Genomic DNA, 13,748 nt, shown 5'->3' on the forward strand with positions numbered 1-13,748 from the left:
TCTCTCTCTCTCTCTCTCTCTCTCAGGATGACAGTGAGTTCAGGGATAAGATCACTCCTATATCAGTGTTCATGGAGTACAGTTTGGACTTCAAGCTGGCTGCAGACAAAACGGGTCTGCTGCCGATACTGGACATGACTGCCCCCCCTAATGTCACCAAGCAGGTAACGTGTGTGTGCGTGTGTGTGTGTGTGTGTGTGTGTGTGTGTGTGTGTGTGTGTGTGTATTCACTCAGGTCTCTCTCTCTCCTCTCCTCTGTCTCCAGGCCCATATCCTCTTAGACTGTGGCGATGATAACATCTGTAAGCCTGATCTGAGGCTGACTGTTAAGAGGTAAGTAGGCCTGTCATGATTACGAAATTGTACTTGACAATAAAATTGTCATACAAAAATGTGCGATTAACGATTGAATTGACGGTCAAAATTAGGCTTCTTAAATAACTTATATAATGAAATAACTTTATACTTTATATGAAAAGTAATCACGAATTGTGATTATCTCAAATAATTGTGATTTGGTGATTATGTAATACTTGTGACAGGCCTAGAGGTAAGACCTGTTCCTACTCCATTCTTGTAAGGCGAGACACTTAATGTTATGAGGTTCGTACGAGGTGTTTGTTTTGTCAGGTTCGGAGGACAAATGCCACATTAATCGATCACACTTATTGATCACGCTAGTGCATGTGCATTTAAGTTCATTGTTGATGATTATCATAGTCTACAGAAACGACAATATTTACAATACAACCCCATGACAGAGAAAATGTTGGCCTTTTCTTTTTCTTTTTGCTATTCCTACAATTCTCAGGATGCATTTTATAGCTGTTCACTGGTCGGGCAAACAATGTCCGTGTAGCAGCTAAAAACAGACATGCATACATAGGGACGTACGCTGCTCAACAGTGCCGCTTTAGGTCACCCAGCGGTATTGCAGCTGGCCGTAGTCGGACATGCATACATACATAGGGACACACATAGCTGTTCATTGTTCACATGTCAATCTTCCAATCCTGGAACTGCAGTGACTGCGAGCAGATCTACATGGGCGACGACAACGCTCTGACACTAGAGGTCAGCGCGGAGAACAGAGGAGAGGGCGCGTACGAGGCTGAGCTCCGTGTCTACCTGCCTCCACAGGCCGACTTCACTGGGGTGGTCCGCAGTCAGGTACACACACACACACACACACACACACGCACGGTACATTGCACACACACCAGTGGTGGAAAAAAGTACTTGCATGTACCAAAAGTAGAAAGTACTCTCTATGCACAATGTCCCATTTAAAAATATTTTCAAATGGCCGAAATGTATATAGGACTGAAGTGGTTAATCTATGTTTTGTAATAATAATCAAAGTAACTAGTAACTAAAGTTTTCAAATAAATGTAGTGGAGTAAAAGTACAATATTTGCCTCCGAGATGTAGTGGGGTAGAAGTAAAAGTATTGGAAATTGGAAATACTCAAGTAAAGCACAAATACCTCAAAATTGTACTTGCTTGGTTACTTTCCACCAGTGGCGGAAACTCCGTGGGTTCAGAGGCGCGATTGAACCCCCTGGCATTTTGGCAAAGGCGCGACTGAACCCACTGCATTTTGGCAAAATATATCTATCCCCTCCCCAGTGGTCATGTTGTCATGCACGTAGTGATAGTCACATACCTTTACGAGGGGTTACAAGATAGGTGTTGGGCCGCCGCGCATGCCGCATTCAAATGCTAATAAGGTGGCTTTTGTTCGAAAAAACAAAACTCGTTTTTTTTCCACCGCTGGGGGGGGGGGGGGGGGGGCGTGGCTGCTTGAACCCCCTGCCGTTATAAGAACTTTCCGCCTCTGCTTTCCACCACTGCTAATGTATTAGTATTCTCTTTCTCTACACATCCTAGAAATGCAAATAGATCCATTTCTCAGGGTTTTTGTAATGATATTGTTGTCTTGTGTCTACCAGGCCAGCCTAAGCAGGCTATCGTGTGCCTATAAGAAAGAGAACCAGACCAGACAGGTGGTATGTGACCTGGGAAACCCCATGAAGGGAGGAACCAAGGTGAGACATAGCTATAGTATCACCCAACCCTAACCATATTAGGGTTGGGTGATATGTCAACAAATATTGACATGGCCACCGTGCAGCCTAAATATCAGCGATTGCCAATATATTCACGCGAGAAAAGCAGTTCACTCTAGAACAGCCTCAGTTCCTCTTTTGTTTTTGACAGTACTGTCTTTTGAAAATGAAATTTTCAAAAGACAGTAGTTTTGCTCTCAAACCATAGCTGATGAGACTACTAAGCATCATTCAGTACCAGGGCCTTCGCTGCACTATTGCCCATGCCTATTACTAGTATGTACTAAGAAGTAGCCTGGTTTCCAGCCCATAGACCCCGCCCACTCGACTGAGCGCACTGGTTCAGAGTCTGACAATCAGGCTAACTAAGAAGTGTATCCACGTTGGTTTTTAACCTTTTCTAGTTTCTGATTACTGAGTTTTCTTTATTCCCTCTATAAGTAATTAATCACCTAAGTATGTAAGAAAGTATTAATTAAGCTATAGTCCATGGAAATGTATCTCTTATGTCTCCAGCTTGTTTACAACGCAGCAGTTAAGGGCTCAAATTGGTGCCAAACACAGTTAGGGTGACATGCTAACTTCTGCTTCCTTTAACAGGTTAGCCGTAACGGTTCAATGTTATTAATCATTGAACATGTAATTGTTCAGGTACTGGCAGCGCTGAGCTTCAGTGTCCACCAGCTCTCAGAACAGGACACCTCTGTCAAGTTTGACCTGCAGATTGTAAGGTACGCTCCCTTGTCTCTGCCTGTATGCCTGTCTGTATGTACGACGTACGCACCTATGTTCATTAATATTAGTACATAAAGCTGCTTATTAGGGCTCAGTATGTAGAGTGTCCCTGTCCCAACATTTATGATTGTGCAGTAAGCAAGCCGTAAAAGCAAATACTTTATGTCATTACCATTAATAAACATACTAATAACTTGTTGTCCTGAACAATATTCTAGGGGATTGTATAATGATAGCCGTGGGTGCCACTCACTCAAACAAGCTCAGCTTAAGGTGTATTTTTGTTATTACATTCCGTAATAGTTTTGGATCAGGGGGATATATAACATCCAAATCGGATCCACTCAGATTGGGATCAAATGTTTTTAACTCTTGGTGGGGATTTCAGTCAACAAACCCACTTTTGTGTTGTATTGTATTGTATTACCATTCACTTAACCAGAGCCATTTTCCATTTGGCACTAATCTCACCACAAACATTTTCCAATCTCTGCTCAATTTTAATGACAAAAGGCCTTCACATTCTGCTTCTGCAAGGGAGCTCTCTCTCTCTCTCTCTCTCTCTTTCTCTCTCATTGTGTCCATATTGTTTTTGTGTGTGGAAAGTGGCGGGCCATGGTATCTTATATCCATGCATTTGCATGGCATGCACACACACACACACACACACACACACACACACACACACACACACACACACACACACACACACACACACACACACGCACACACACACACCGGAGTGTGTTTTGTGTGTTAAAGGAAAGGACAGAGATTGGTATGTTAATGACAGTCTTTAGATGTAGACGGCGACGCTGGTTAGAAGCGGACAGCTCCAGTCCAAATGTTTTGTTTATCTGACCTCCCGTTGACACAGAACCAGTGAATGGGACAGTCACGCCTTCTCTGGCTCTGAAAACATCTAGATCTCGGGGGCTTCTTAGAGGGGATTCCCACAAAAACATAAACAGTAGACTTGTTAGAGGGGACCCTGACCAGTGTGGTTGTCATAGAAATCTGAATCAGAAATGTGTCATTGACTATTATGACGTTCATATAAAGACCTTGGCTAACATACAGTGTAATGGCTGTTACTACAACTCTCACATGAGGGCGATCTAAGCCAATAAATTAATCTGCATACTAATGCACTTATAAGTTATCATTCTGTATTTGTTGGAAAACCCAGAGAATTTGCAGATCCAAGTTCAAATTCTTCACAGGCCTCCTGAGGGCAACAGCTCCACCCTGTGGCTGTGTGTGTGTGTGTGTGTGTGTGTGTGTGTAACATCCTCAGTGTTAATTTAACTCAGAGTATGCAAATGTGTGTACATTTGGTACACTCTTTGATTGTTTTTATCCATGTTGGGGAGGTTCATATTGGACTTATACTCTTATAGCATCCACCATCCCATAATAACCTTTTTGATTTGTGTGTTTCAGTTCCAACGAGTTCAACAACAGCAGTCCTCAGGTGTCCAGCGTCACCAAACTGGCTGTCATGGTTAAAGTCAACTTCAGAGGGTATGCTGTACACACACACGTACATAGACATACTGTACACATATATCCATAGGCATTATACAGTACACTCATGTGTATCATTTGTACAGCTTGATCGTATTCTTATGGTCACTTGATAAGCTGTATATAACAAGTTTAATGGAAGTGTCCTGTTTGATTGATTGATTGAAATATTTATTAACAGTTTGCAGAATTACAGTACATTTCAAGCACAAACTCAATACAAAGACTGTTAACTGTGAGTGGACGACCCAATTAAGCATTACACTTGTTTACAAGTGGGTCCACCATGTTCATCAAAACATTTAGAGACGTACAAATAGACACTTCTATATAGTCAAAGAACAGAACAGGATTTCATCATAAAGGAGGTAAAAAAGGGAAAATAAACTTATACAGTGAGGGGAAAAGGGGGGGTGGGGGGGATTCAGATTTTACCGGGGCCAGTTTCGAAATGCAGCCGTCCGTAGGTGCCCTTTGAGAGCGGTTTTGAAGGAGTCAAGGGATTTGCATGTCTTAATGACTGTTGGTAGGGCGTTCCACATTTTGGTGGCATAGGAGCGAAAATAATTGAGTCCCTTGTTTGTGCCGAATCTGGGTTGTACATGGTTCATTGCACTCCCTCTGGTGTTGTGGGTGTGGACTTCGTTAACATTAAGGAAGTATCTAGACATATATCTTGGTGTATCGAATCTTGTGGACCAGGCCCATTGCAAGATGCTGTACTCTGTTGTCGACCCTAAGCCATTCCAGCCTGTCAAAGTGGGCAGGAGTGAGGTGGGTTCGGGGGGTGAGGCTAAGTAGCCTGACCAGTTTGTTTTGAGAAGTCTGGAGCCTTGTTTTAAGGGCCTTAGAGGTGCTGTGGTACCATAGCATAGTCAAAGAAACCTTGTACGAGGGCTCCTGTTAAGGTCTTCAAGGTGTTTGTGTTGACCAGTGAGGAGATCCTGTAAAGGAATTTTGTTCTTTGGTTGACCTTTTTGATTACGTTGGTGGCCATTTTATCACCGGAAAGATTAGGTAGGTAATTTCATCTTTACGTGTGATACAATTTACAATTTAGGCATTTAGCAGACGCTCTTAATCCAGAGCGACTTACATTAAGCAAGAACAAAAAAGCATGGGAATACATCACATAAAAACATTTATCATGAAACATGCGTAAGCTAAGAAAGTAACAGTGGAATATCTATAATGAAACTATACATATAAGCTATACATCTATACTACTATGCTATACATATGTACTATGACGTGCTATGACTACATACAATGCACTTATGCTGTCTACATAACATGCTATAAGTCTGTATCAAATGCTATCTAAGTCTACAGAATTGCTATCTAAGGGGGTGGGGTATTAAGATAACATAAGATAAGATAACATTGTCACCAACTCTAACCAAGAAGCCATTTGCCTTGCTGAGATTGCTATTAGATCCAAAGAGAATGGATTCAGTTTTTCCCAGGTGTAAAGATAGTTTGTTATCAGAGAGCCAGGTGTAGATTCTACCGAGTTCAGAGCTGAGGGCCTTTTCAACCTGCAGTTTGTTCCTGTCCGAGACTAGCAGTGCCGAGTCATCTGCGAACAGGAACAAGTTGCAGTCACAAGCTGATGTAATGTCGTTTACATATATTAGGAACAGTAAAGCCCCTAGTATGCTTCCTTGAGGAACGCCACAGCTCACTGGGAGGGGGGGGGGACGGGGGACAGTGTTCCATTCACCTCCACCATCTGTTCTCTCCCCTCCAGGTAGGATTGTATCCAGCTCACTGATGTGCTTGTTAACCAGTATGGAGTGGTTCAAAATCCTTTTGGAGGTCCAGCATGACCATGCCGCACTATTTGCCAGCATCCACATCATGTTTGATGTGGTCGCTCAAATAGAGAAGGCATGTGTCAGTGGAGTGGGATGTTCTGAAGCCAGATTGGAACTCGTACATTAATTTATTTGTGGCAAGATACTTTTCAACCTGTTCATAGACAATTTTTTCCATCACTTTCGAGATGGAGCTTAGAATAGAAATGGGGCGGTAGTTGCCGGGGTCTAATTTACTCCCTTTCTTGTGCAATGGGGTTACTTTGGCCAGTTTGAAATCTTGGGGGACCTGTCCCTGTTTGATGGAGAGGTTTACTATGTGCGTGATGATTGGAGCTATAGAGATGGCTGAGTCTCTGAGAAATTTGGAGGGCCAGTGGCCTTGTGGGGTTGGAGGGGCAGTACCTCATCAGTTGTCACCATAACTACCGGTAGTTTAAAATCGTCTTTACAAACACCTAGGTTTCTGTAGAAGGTTTTAATGTTCTCTACATGTTCTCTTGTCTCCCCAGTGGGTCGTTTCCAGACCAGGTGTTGCTGCCCATTGCTAACTGGAAGCCCAAAACCCCTCCAGTAGTCGGAGACGATATAGGCCCACAGATACTGCACGTTTATGAGGTGCACACAGATGCACACACACACACACACACACACACACACACACACACACACACACACACACACACACAATCGCTTGATTGAATTTCTTCACTTTCACATTCATAGCACTGGGCACACACACACTCGCTAATGCATTCACAAATTCATATGAGACCAAATGCACACGTGTAACAAAATGGTTGCTTAAAATCAGTGGTACTCATAGTGGTATTGACAGTTAGGAACTAAGTGGACCCTTGCAGGTCTGTAGCTCTATGCATACCAAACTGGGTGTCCTTGAAAATAAATGTGTGTGTGTGTGTGTGTGTGTGTGTGTGTGCGTGTGCGCGTGTGTGCGTGCGTGCGCAGCTCCATAACAGTGGTCCCAGTACGTTCAGTAAGGCCGTGCTTGATGTGGACTGGCCCTATCGCTTCAGCAACGGCTCCCTGCTCTACATCACGTCCTTGGAGACGGACGGACCCATCAACTGCACCACAGACATGGAGATCAACCCGCTCAATGTGTCTGTGAGTAACGCCTACATCAAAGTACACACTGCACAGTGAATGGTGCATTTAGAACGCCTTTGTCCAAGGCGCTTTACAATGTACATATACCGTACCTTCACCCAGTCATACACATACGGCGTTGGAAACCAAGGTGTGATTTGGGCTGGGAGGAGGAGTAGGACTAAGTAGGGCTGGGCGATATGACAAAGTTTTAACATTCCGGTTCCCAAGCGGCAGCTCTACCTATTTAAACGTTTAGTTGATGCTCTTATACAGACTGACTTCAAGGTAATCACATACAGTACAATACATAGAATGCAAACAATATACTAGGTAAACTGACCATGATGTCCAATAAGGCTGCAAAGTTAACCGCTTCCTATTAGAGACGGGCACTTGAGTGTTGTTGTTTTTTTACTTTATGAAACATTGTCACTTTGATCTATTATCTATAACAATGGTTCCCACATTTTTAGCTTGTGACCCAAAAATACATTTTATGTCTTCCCGGGACCCAAACTAGTGAAAATAGCCGATCTACAAGCTCACAACACATCGCTTCGCACCATGTTGTGAGCTTGTAGATCGGCTAATTTCACTACTCCTTAAACATTTGTTTTCTAATTTATGGAATTTCTTAGATTGTCCCTTGTACCCATTATTTGGGAACCAGAGATATATAGTCTCTAGGGAGAACCCTTGGTCCAGAAGTCCAGAAGCTTGACGTAAACCTCTGTCTCTGTCCATCCATGTAGAACCCTGTGTCTGCCGAGAAGAACACCAGCACGCCCGCTCGAGAGAGGGAGGGACGCAACCGCAACCACGTCCACAAGAGGGAGCTAGAACCACAGGAATTACAGGCAGACAACCTGCAGACACTGGTACTGTCACTGTCACACAACCGCACACAACAATATGCGTGCGTCATGCATGTGTCAATTTCTATTTGTGTATGTGCATAATGTGTGTGTGTGTGTGTAGGACTGTACAACAGCACATTGTTTGAAGCTGCGCTGTCAGGTGGGTCGCCTGGAGAAGAGTCAGAGTGCAACTCTTTTCATCTACTCCAGATTGGATGTTGGAAATTTCCTCAAGGTACACTGCACACACACACACACACACACACACACACACACACACACACACACACACACACACACACACACACACACACACACACACACACTTGCTGTAGGAGGACTCCTACAGCAGGTTCACAGTGCAGAAACGAAAGATGTCAGGTATTCACTAGCAAACTTTGTATGAACTGTATTTGTGTTTAACATGGAACGTATTGGTGTGTGTAGTTGTGTTTGTGTTTCACATGGTGTCTAATGATGTGTCTTGCAGCCTGAGAATCAGAACCATTCCTATGTGGTGAGGTCTGCAGCCTCCTTCAGCGTCATAGAGATGCCTTACAAGAAAATCAAGTATGACCCACCAACCAACGATACTATTGTAAGATCCACGCGCGCGCGCGCACACACACACACACACACACACACACACACACACACACACACACACACACACACAGTACCGGAAGTCTCACGAGATGCATGCAACTTCGCTCATGATTTCCTTGAAGTCCTTATATCAACACTATGGCAAGGCAGACCTCTGGCATTAAAAAAAACATATTAGAAATGTAATCAATGTAACTACGCCCAAATATGGAGTGTGTTTGTAGCCCCCCCACCCCACACACACACACACACACACACACACACACACACACACACACACACACACACACACACACACACACATACATACATTATACATTACTGCCCAGTGGTGGTGGTGTTGTGGGGGCAGAGCCCAGGGGGACTCCAGTCAACTAAGTATCGTGTTTAATAAATATAATATAACTTTGGGGTTCCTTGACAGGAAAAAGGTTTTGAGCACCCCTGATATATATATATATATATATATATATATATATATATATATATATATATAGCAACATACGTTTTTCAGAAAACTGTTAGGATTTAGAAGCCATTTATTTGTAGAATCGGTGTCTGGTCTAAGTGGTTAATCGGATGGAGAATTTGACTGGTGGAAACATACTGTGTTAAAAGCCCTGGTTGTTGTTTGTGGTTGTAGGTGAGTGTGTCGGTGCTGTGGGTGACCGATACCACAGCACCTGTACCAGGCTGGGTGGTGGCACTGGCAGTACTGGCAGGTCTCCTGCTACTGGCCCTGCTCATATTCGTCATGTACAAGGTAAGCAACAGACCTACACAGTGAAGTCCCCGGTGTTCATTTAACTCAGAGTTATAAATGGATTCATTAATAAACACATAGACTGCCAGGTCTTTAGTGTCCGGTAATGAAAAATTGTGGCCAAGATCTTTGGTTCTTTGAATATGGCTTCTTTTCACCAAAAACGCAACCTGGGAAAATAAATCAGATCGATGCATTTTTATGAATCCTTTAGCATTGGATCGGGCTGGGGTTCGTTTGGATCACGTGATTTACAGGTGTATTCTTCTCCGGAAGTTATAGCATCATTCACAGATTCTGCGAAGAGTGCCCTCTAGCGTAATCGCTGGAAACACCAAATGGCGTGACTTTACGTCAATGGGGGTCAAGCGTTGAATTTGAGATAACACACCTGTGTACACTCCTGTCCTGTTCGCTTCTTCTCTAGTTGGGTTTCTTCAAGAGGGTGCGGCCGCCGCAGGAGGACTGCACAGAGAAGGAGCAGCTCCAGCCGGAGGAGAACGGCAACACTGATGCCTAGTGGTCACTAGAGGGTGTCAGTGTCTCACACTGGCCTGCACACAGAATGCAGGACGAGGAAAGGAAGATTCAGGGTAAAAATCCCCATTCCTGGGACAGATAACGAGAAATGTTCACAGAGAATTCACTGTATTAACTTGTACACAGCAACTAGCGGTACGTTTTATCTCTTTTTGTTCCTGGGAGAAAAAATAACTAATTCCCCATGCATTATTATCAAGTGACAATCACCTGACACTGCTCCTTTCATAAGTTAAACTAAAAGCATCCAGCCACCCTTGAAGATGTTTTGGAACAGAGGTGTTGACCATGATCTTCATTTGTTTGTTTAGCAGTTGGTCGTTTCTTAACATAAAGAGGGTTTTGGAACACACGGTTGACTTTTAGATAAAACGCATGCAGTGCTGGAGACACTGCAGCTGCTGTTTTGTTTTGTTTTTCTTTCTTCTATTGCATTGATTTCACTGTTGAACTGAAGACCATATAAAATGCCCATCGTTTCTGCACTCCCCCGCCCCCCTATCTCTGGTGCACTGAGCCGGTAATTTGTGGTACGCCCGATGGCTTTTTCTTTAGGCAATGTGATGACGCAAATTCTCTGGCGGCAGGAAGTGGGGAGGGCCCCACTTTCTCATAAATCTATCTGCAAGCACTCCAAGAGAAACACAGCACTCCAAAACGAATATAAGTATAAGAAAAATACTTTACTCTGACTGTAGTCTATGTTGTTTGGCACCTTTATCAGAACATCCTTATAATTTACAATTACATTTGAGTTGACCTCGAAGCAGGATGTGCCTGTGAGCGATATACGTGTGTTGAGACCTCCCCCGTTGACAGTGCCGTCCTGTGTCTTAAGCCTTAACACTGTAATAACTGCCTGTAATGTAACATAGAGAGGAGAGCAATAATGAATATGGCTGCATTGAGATGAGGTAGAGTAATAATAGAGGAAAACGTCACAAAGACCTTGTTTCTGTAGCACAAGTAAAAAACTAAAACAAAGCAGCGTAGGATATTAAGACACTGCTTCCTAAACAGTGGGTCGGGACCCACTGTTTGGGACTCACATTTTTATTTTTTTTACATTTTATTTAGTTTTTAATTATTATTGCTTGAAAAACATTTTCAAAAAACATTCCCAAAAAAGCTAAAGGAATCATGAATTAAAAACAAATTCAATGATTTATTTTCAGTAATTTCATGAAGCAATCAAAGAAAAATCTAAAATACCACAAATTAGAGAAGTGTTTAAGTAGAAGTGAAAATAGCCGATCTACAAGATCACAACGGGGTGTGAAGCGACACGTTTTGAACTTTGTAGATCAGCGATTTTCACTTGTTTGGGGCCTGGGGAGACATCAATTTCACTTTTGGATCACGGGTTAACGTTTGGGAACCACTGTATTAATAAAGAATACTGTATGTCAGAGAGGAAGGGCAGTAACAATGCACTGCGCTATTAAAACGAGCCATCGTAGCGGTCTCGCTTGTTGTTGCTGCATCGCTGTGAGGAAGTGTTTGGGGAAAAAGACCCCGTCCCCTGCGCTGCCCATGCAGACCAGGTGAAAAAGACCCCGTTCCCTGCGCTGCCCGCCTGCCCCTGCAGACCAGGTGAAAAAGACCCCGTTCCCTGCGCTGCCCCTGCAGACCAGGTGACCCTGTCCCCTGCGCTGCCCATGCAGACCAGGTGAAAAAGACCCCGTTCCCTGCGCTGCCCATGCAGACCAGGTGAAAAAGACCCCGTCCCCTGCGCTGCCCATGCAGACCAGGTGAAAGGGTGAGGGAACTTCTACAATGGCGAGCCAGCGCGGTACGTTGCCACCATAAAATGTTTTGTCCTGCAATGTCATCTGGCTGATTACACGGTAACGAAATGAGATATGAAATGAAATATTTGATTTGGAAATTAATTTATTAGCTTACTACTACTAAGCTACAACCTTCCATAGCCATGTCAATGGAATGGAAATCGGAACAGCGTGTTGCTGTTGAGCAAAAACAGACTGCGGAACACCTTGACTGATCGTTCAACAAAGCCGTGTAATAAGTCAGTGACAAAGGTGGTATTTTATGACATGAAACTATATGGTATGGAATGGTAAAGTAATATATATTTCTTGTATATTTTCCTTTTCTGCTGTGCGTGTTGAGGCAGCAATCATGAACTTTTCAGATGAATATGATGCAATAACTAAATTGTGTCCCAGTGTGTACTGCTGGGCTTTGGGAAGCTTTGGGCTGTTCTTTTTGTTTTGTTAGAGTGGTCACTGGTCACTGTTACTTTATGTAGTTCTACGAAATGTGCCATTGAATAATAATGATATACTATAGAGGGGACTTTACTTTATAGTTGAATATAAAGGTATTTTTTCCATTGGTGAACATAATTCCATGGGGAAGAAAAAAAAAACCTTAGTCCTTCTTTGTCAGCTAACTATCCACTGTTTGTTTTGTCTCATTCTACCAATCTAGTTGGTATTTAAAATAGATACAGCAGAATCTGCAGATGCTGATTTTTTTTTTTTGGTTTTGTTTTTAGTTTTTTTACCGCAAGGACTTCATTCTCCTTTTTTTATTCTTGATTTAAATAGTATTTGTCCTTCTATTTCAAAGTCCTGGCTAGCTGTTTTGTACAGGACAAAATGACAAGGTAGCCTGATTGCAGTTTTCTATCCGTTTGTATGTGTGTGTGTGTGCGTGTGAATATGCAATGTGCATAAAACCTTATGAAGTTGCCCATATTGGGTTTGCATTGAAAGTTGACATGATAAACGTTCATTAACTGAAATACCGTAATCAGTGAATCAACTCATCAATAACCACATCCTTTCAGAATCTCATTTGACGCTTTATAATTGCTTCATGCTGTACTTGATTATTCCGTGCTCTTTGTCATGTCAATTTTGTTGTCCCTTATATTACACACCGTTAATTCTTTGTCAAAACCGTCATTTTGTGTCCCTAACAAACTCTGCAAGTCATGGATGCACTGATACTGCTGGGTTCATCACTCTTCACAGTCTTATTCCAGTAGAACCTAGAAGATGTGACATGAAAAGAACATCCTGGTGGCTGCGTGGGTTGGGCCATGTGGAGTCTCACGTGGCCAGACTTTTGCCTCCCACAATTTTCAAATGTTTCCTGTCATACAGAGAGGGGCACGGAAGCTCTGATCATGATAAAGCGGAAGGGTCCTCCCTGCACAAATTTATTTTAATATAAATCTAAATCATCTAAGCATATTTGCTGCTTTCGGGAGGTGTAGTTCCAGACTAGATAGTATTTGGTGATTGTGGAATAGTTGTCTGGCTACGCGAGACTAGGCCGTGTGTGCGCCATGTGCTTTTAAAGTCAGGGGTTGCAGTCCAACTCGAGGCAGATTTTTTAATCATCTCAAAGAAACGTGTACACTTTTTTAATGGAGTCTACTATAAAAGTGAAGACGAACCTCCCTTCGGCTGTATTTCACTGTTTATTAGGCTCATGCAGTAGGTTTACAATATGTTACTGTCTGGTCATTACCGCTCAGAGCGAATAATGGCTATTTTGCAATGTATGTATTCTTTCACCTTGAGATTTAAATATTTCATATGGAGATGATTTCACCTTTAAACTGAAATAAACTAATTGTCCACATTTTTCTTTTGTCTTGTATAATTGTCATATTTAAGAATTAGTTTGAAACTTTGACCCGTATCTATTTTTATGCCCAACCTTTAATTGGGATCAGAATTGTAGA

General features: G+C 42.7%; 1 protein-coding gene across 5 annotated transcripts in view; it reads left to right on the plus strand.

Annotated features, from left to right (window-relative positions):
* Positions 1 to 13,647, plus strand: part of itgav (integrin, alpha V) — a 52,055-nt gene extending 38,408 nt beyond the window's left edge. The window contains exons 20-33 of one of the 5 annotated variants that reach the window (XR_013965491.1): positions 27 to 164; positions 266 to 333; positions 1,026 to 1,170; positions 1,953 to 2,048; positions 2,721 to 2,800; positions 4,248 to 4,328; positions 6,661 to 6,766; positions 7,118 to 7,276; positions 8,014 to 8,139; positions 8,240 to 8,353; positions 8,609 to 8,716; positions 9,368 to 9,487; positions 9,915 to 11,571; positions 11,621 to 13,647. Coding sequence is in view for 1 of the 5 variants with exons in the window: in XM_080785441.1 (XP_080641567.1) it covers positions 27 to 164; positions 266 to 333; positions 1,026 to 1,170; positions 1,953 to 2,048; positions 2,721 to 2,800; positions 4,248 to 4,328; positions 6,661 to 6,766; positions 7,118 to 7,276; positions 8,014 to 8,139; positions 8,240 to 8,353; positions 8,609 to 8,716; positions 9,368 to 9,487; positions 9,915 to 10,007 (1,434 nt within the window). In the remaining 4 variants the exon portion in view is untranslated. Of the gene's footprint in view, positions 1 to 26; positions 165 to 265; positions 334 to 1,025; positions 1,171 to 1,952; positions 2,049 to 2,720; positions 2,801 to 4,247; positions 4,329 to 6,660; positions 6,767 to 7,117; positions 7,277 to 8,013; positions 8,140 to 8,239; positions 8,354 to 8,608; positions 8,717 to 9,367; positions 9,488 to 9,914 lie in introns of all 5 variants that reach the window. The other 4 variants (XR_013965492.1, XR_013965493.1, XR_013965494.1 and 1 more) reach the window with 4 other exon arrangements.
* The last annotated feature ends 101 nt before the right edge of the window (positions 13,648 to 13,748 follow it).

Source organism: Protomyctophum bolini (assembly GCF_963924005.1).
Source record: "Protomyctophum bolini genome assembly, chromosome: 16".
Lineage (NCBI taxonomy): Eukaryota > Metazoa > Chordata > Actinopteri > Myctophiformes > Myctophidae > Protomyctophum > Protomyctophum bolini.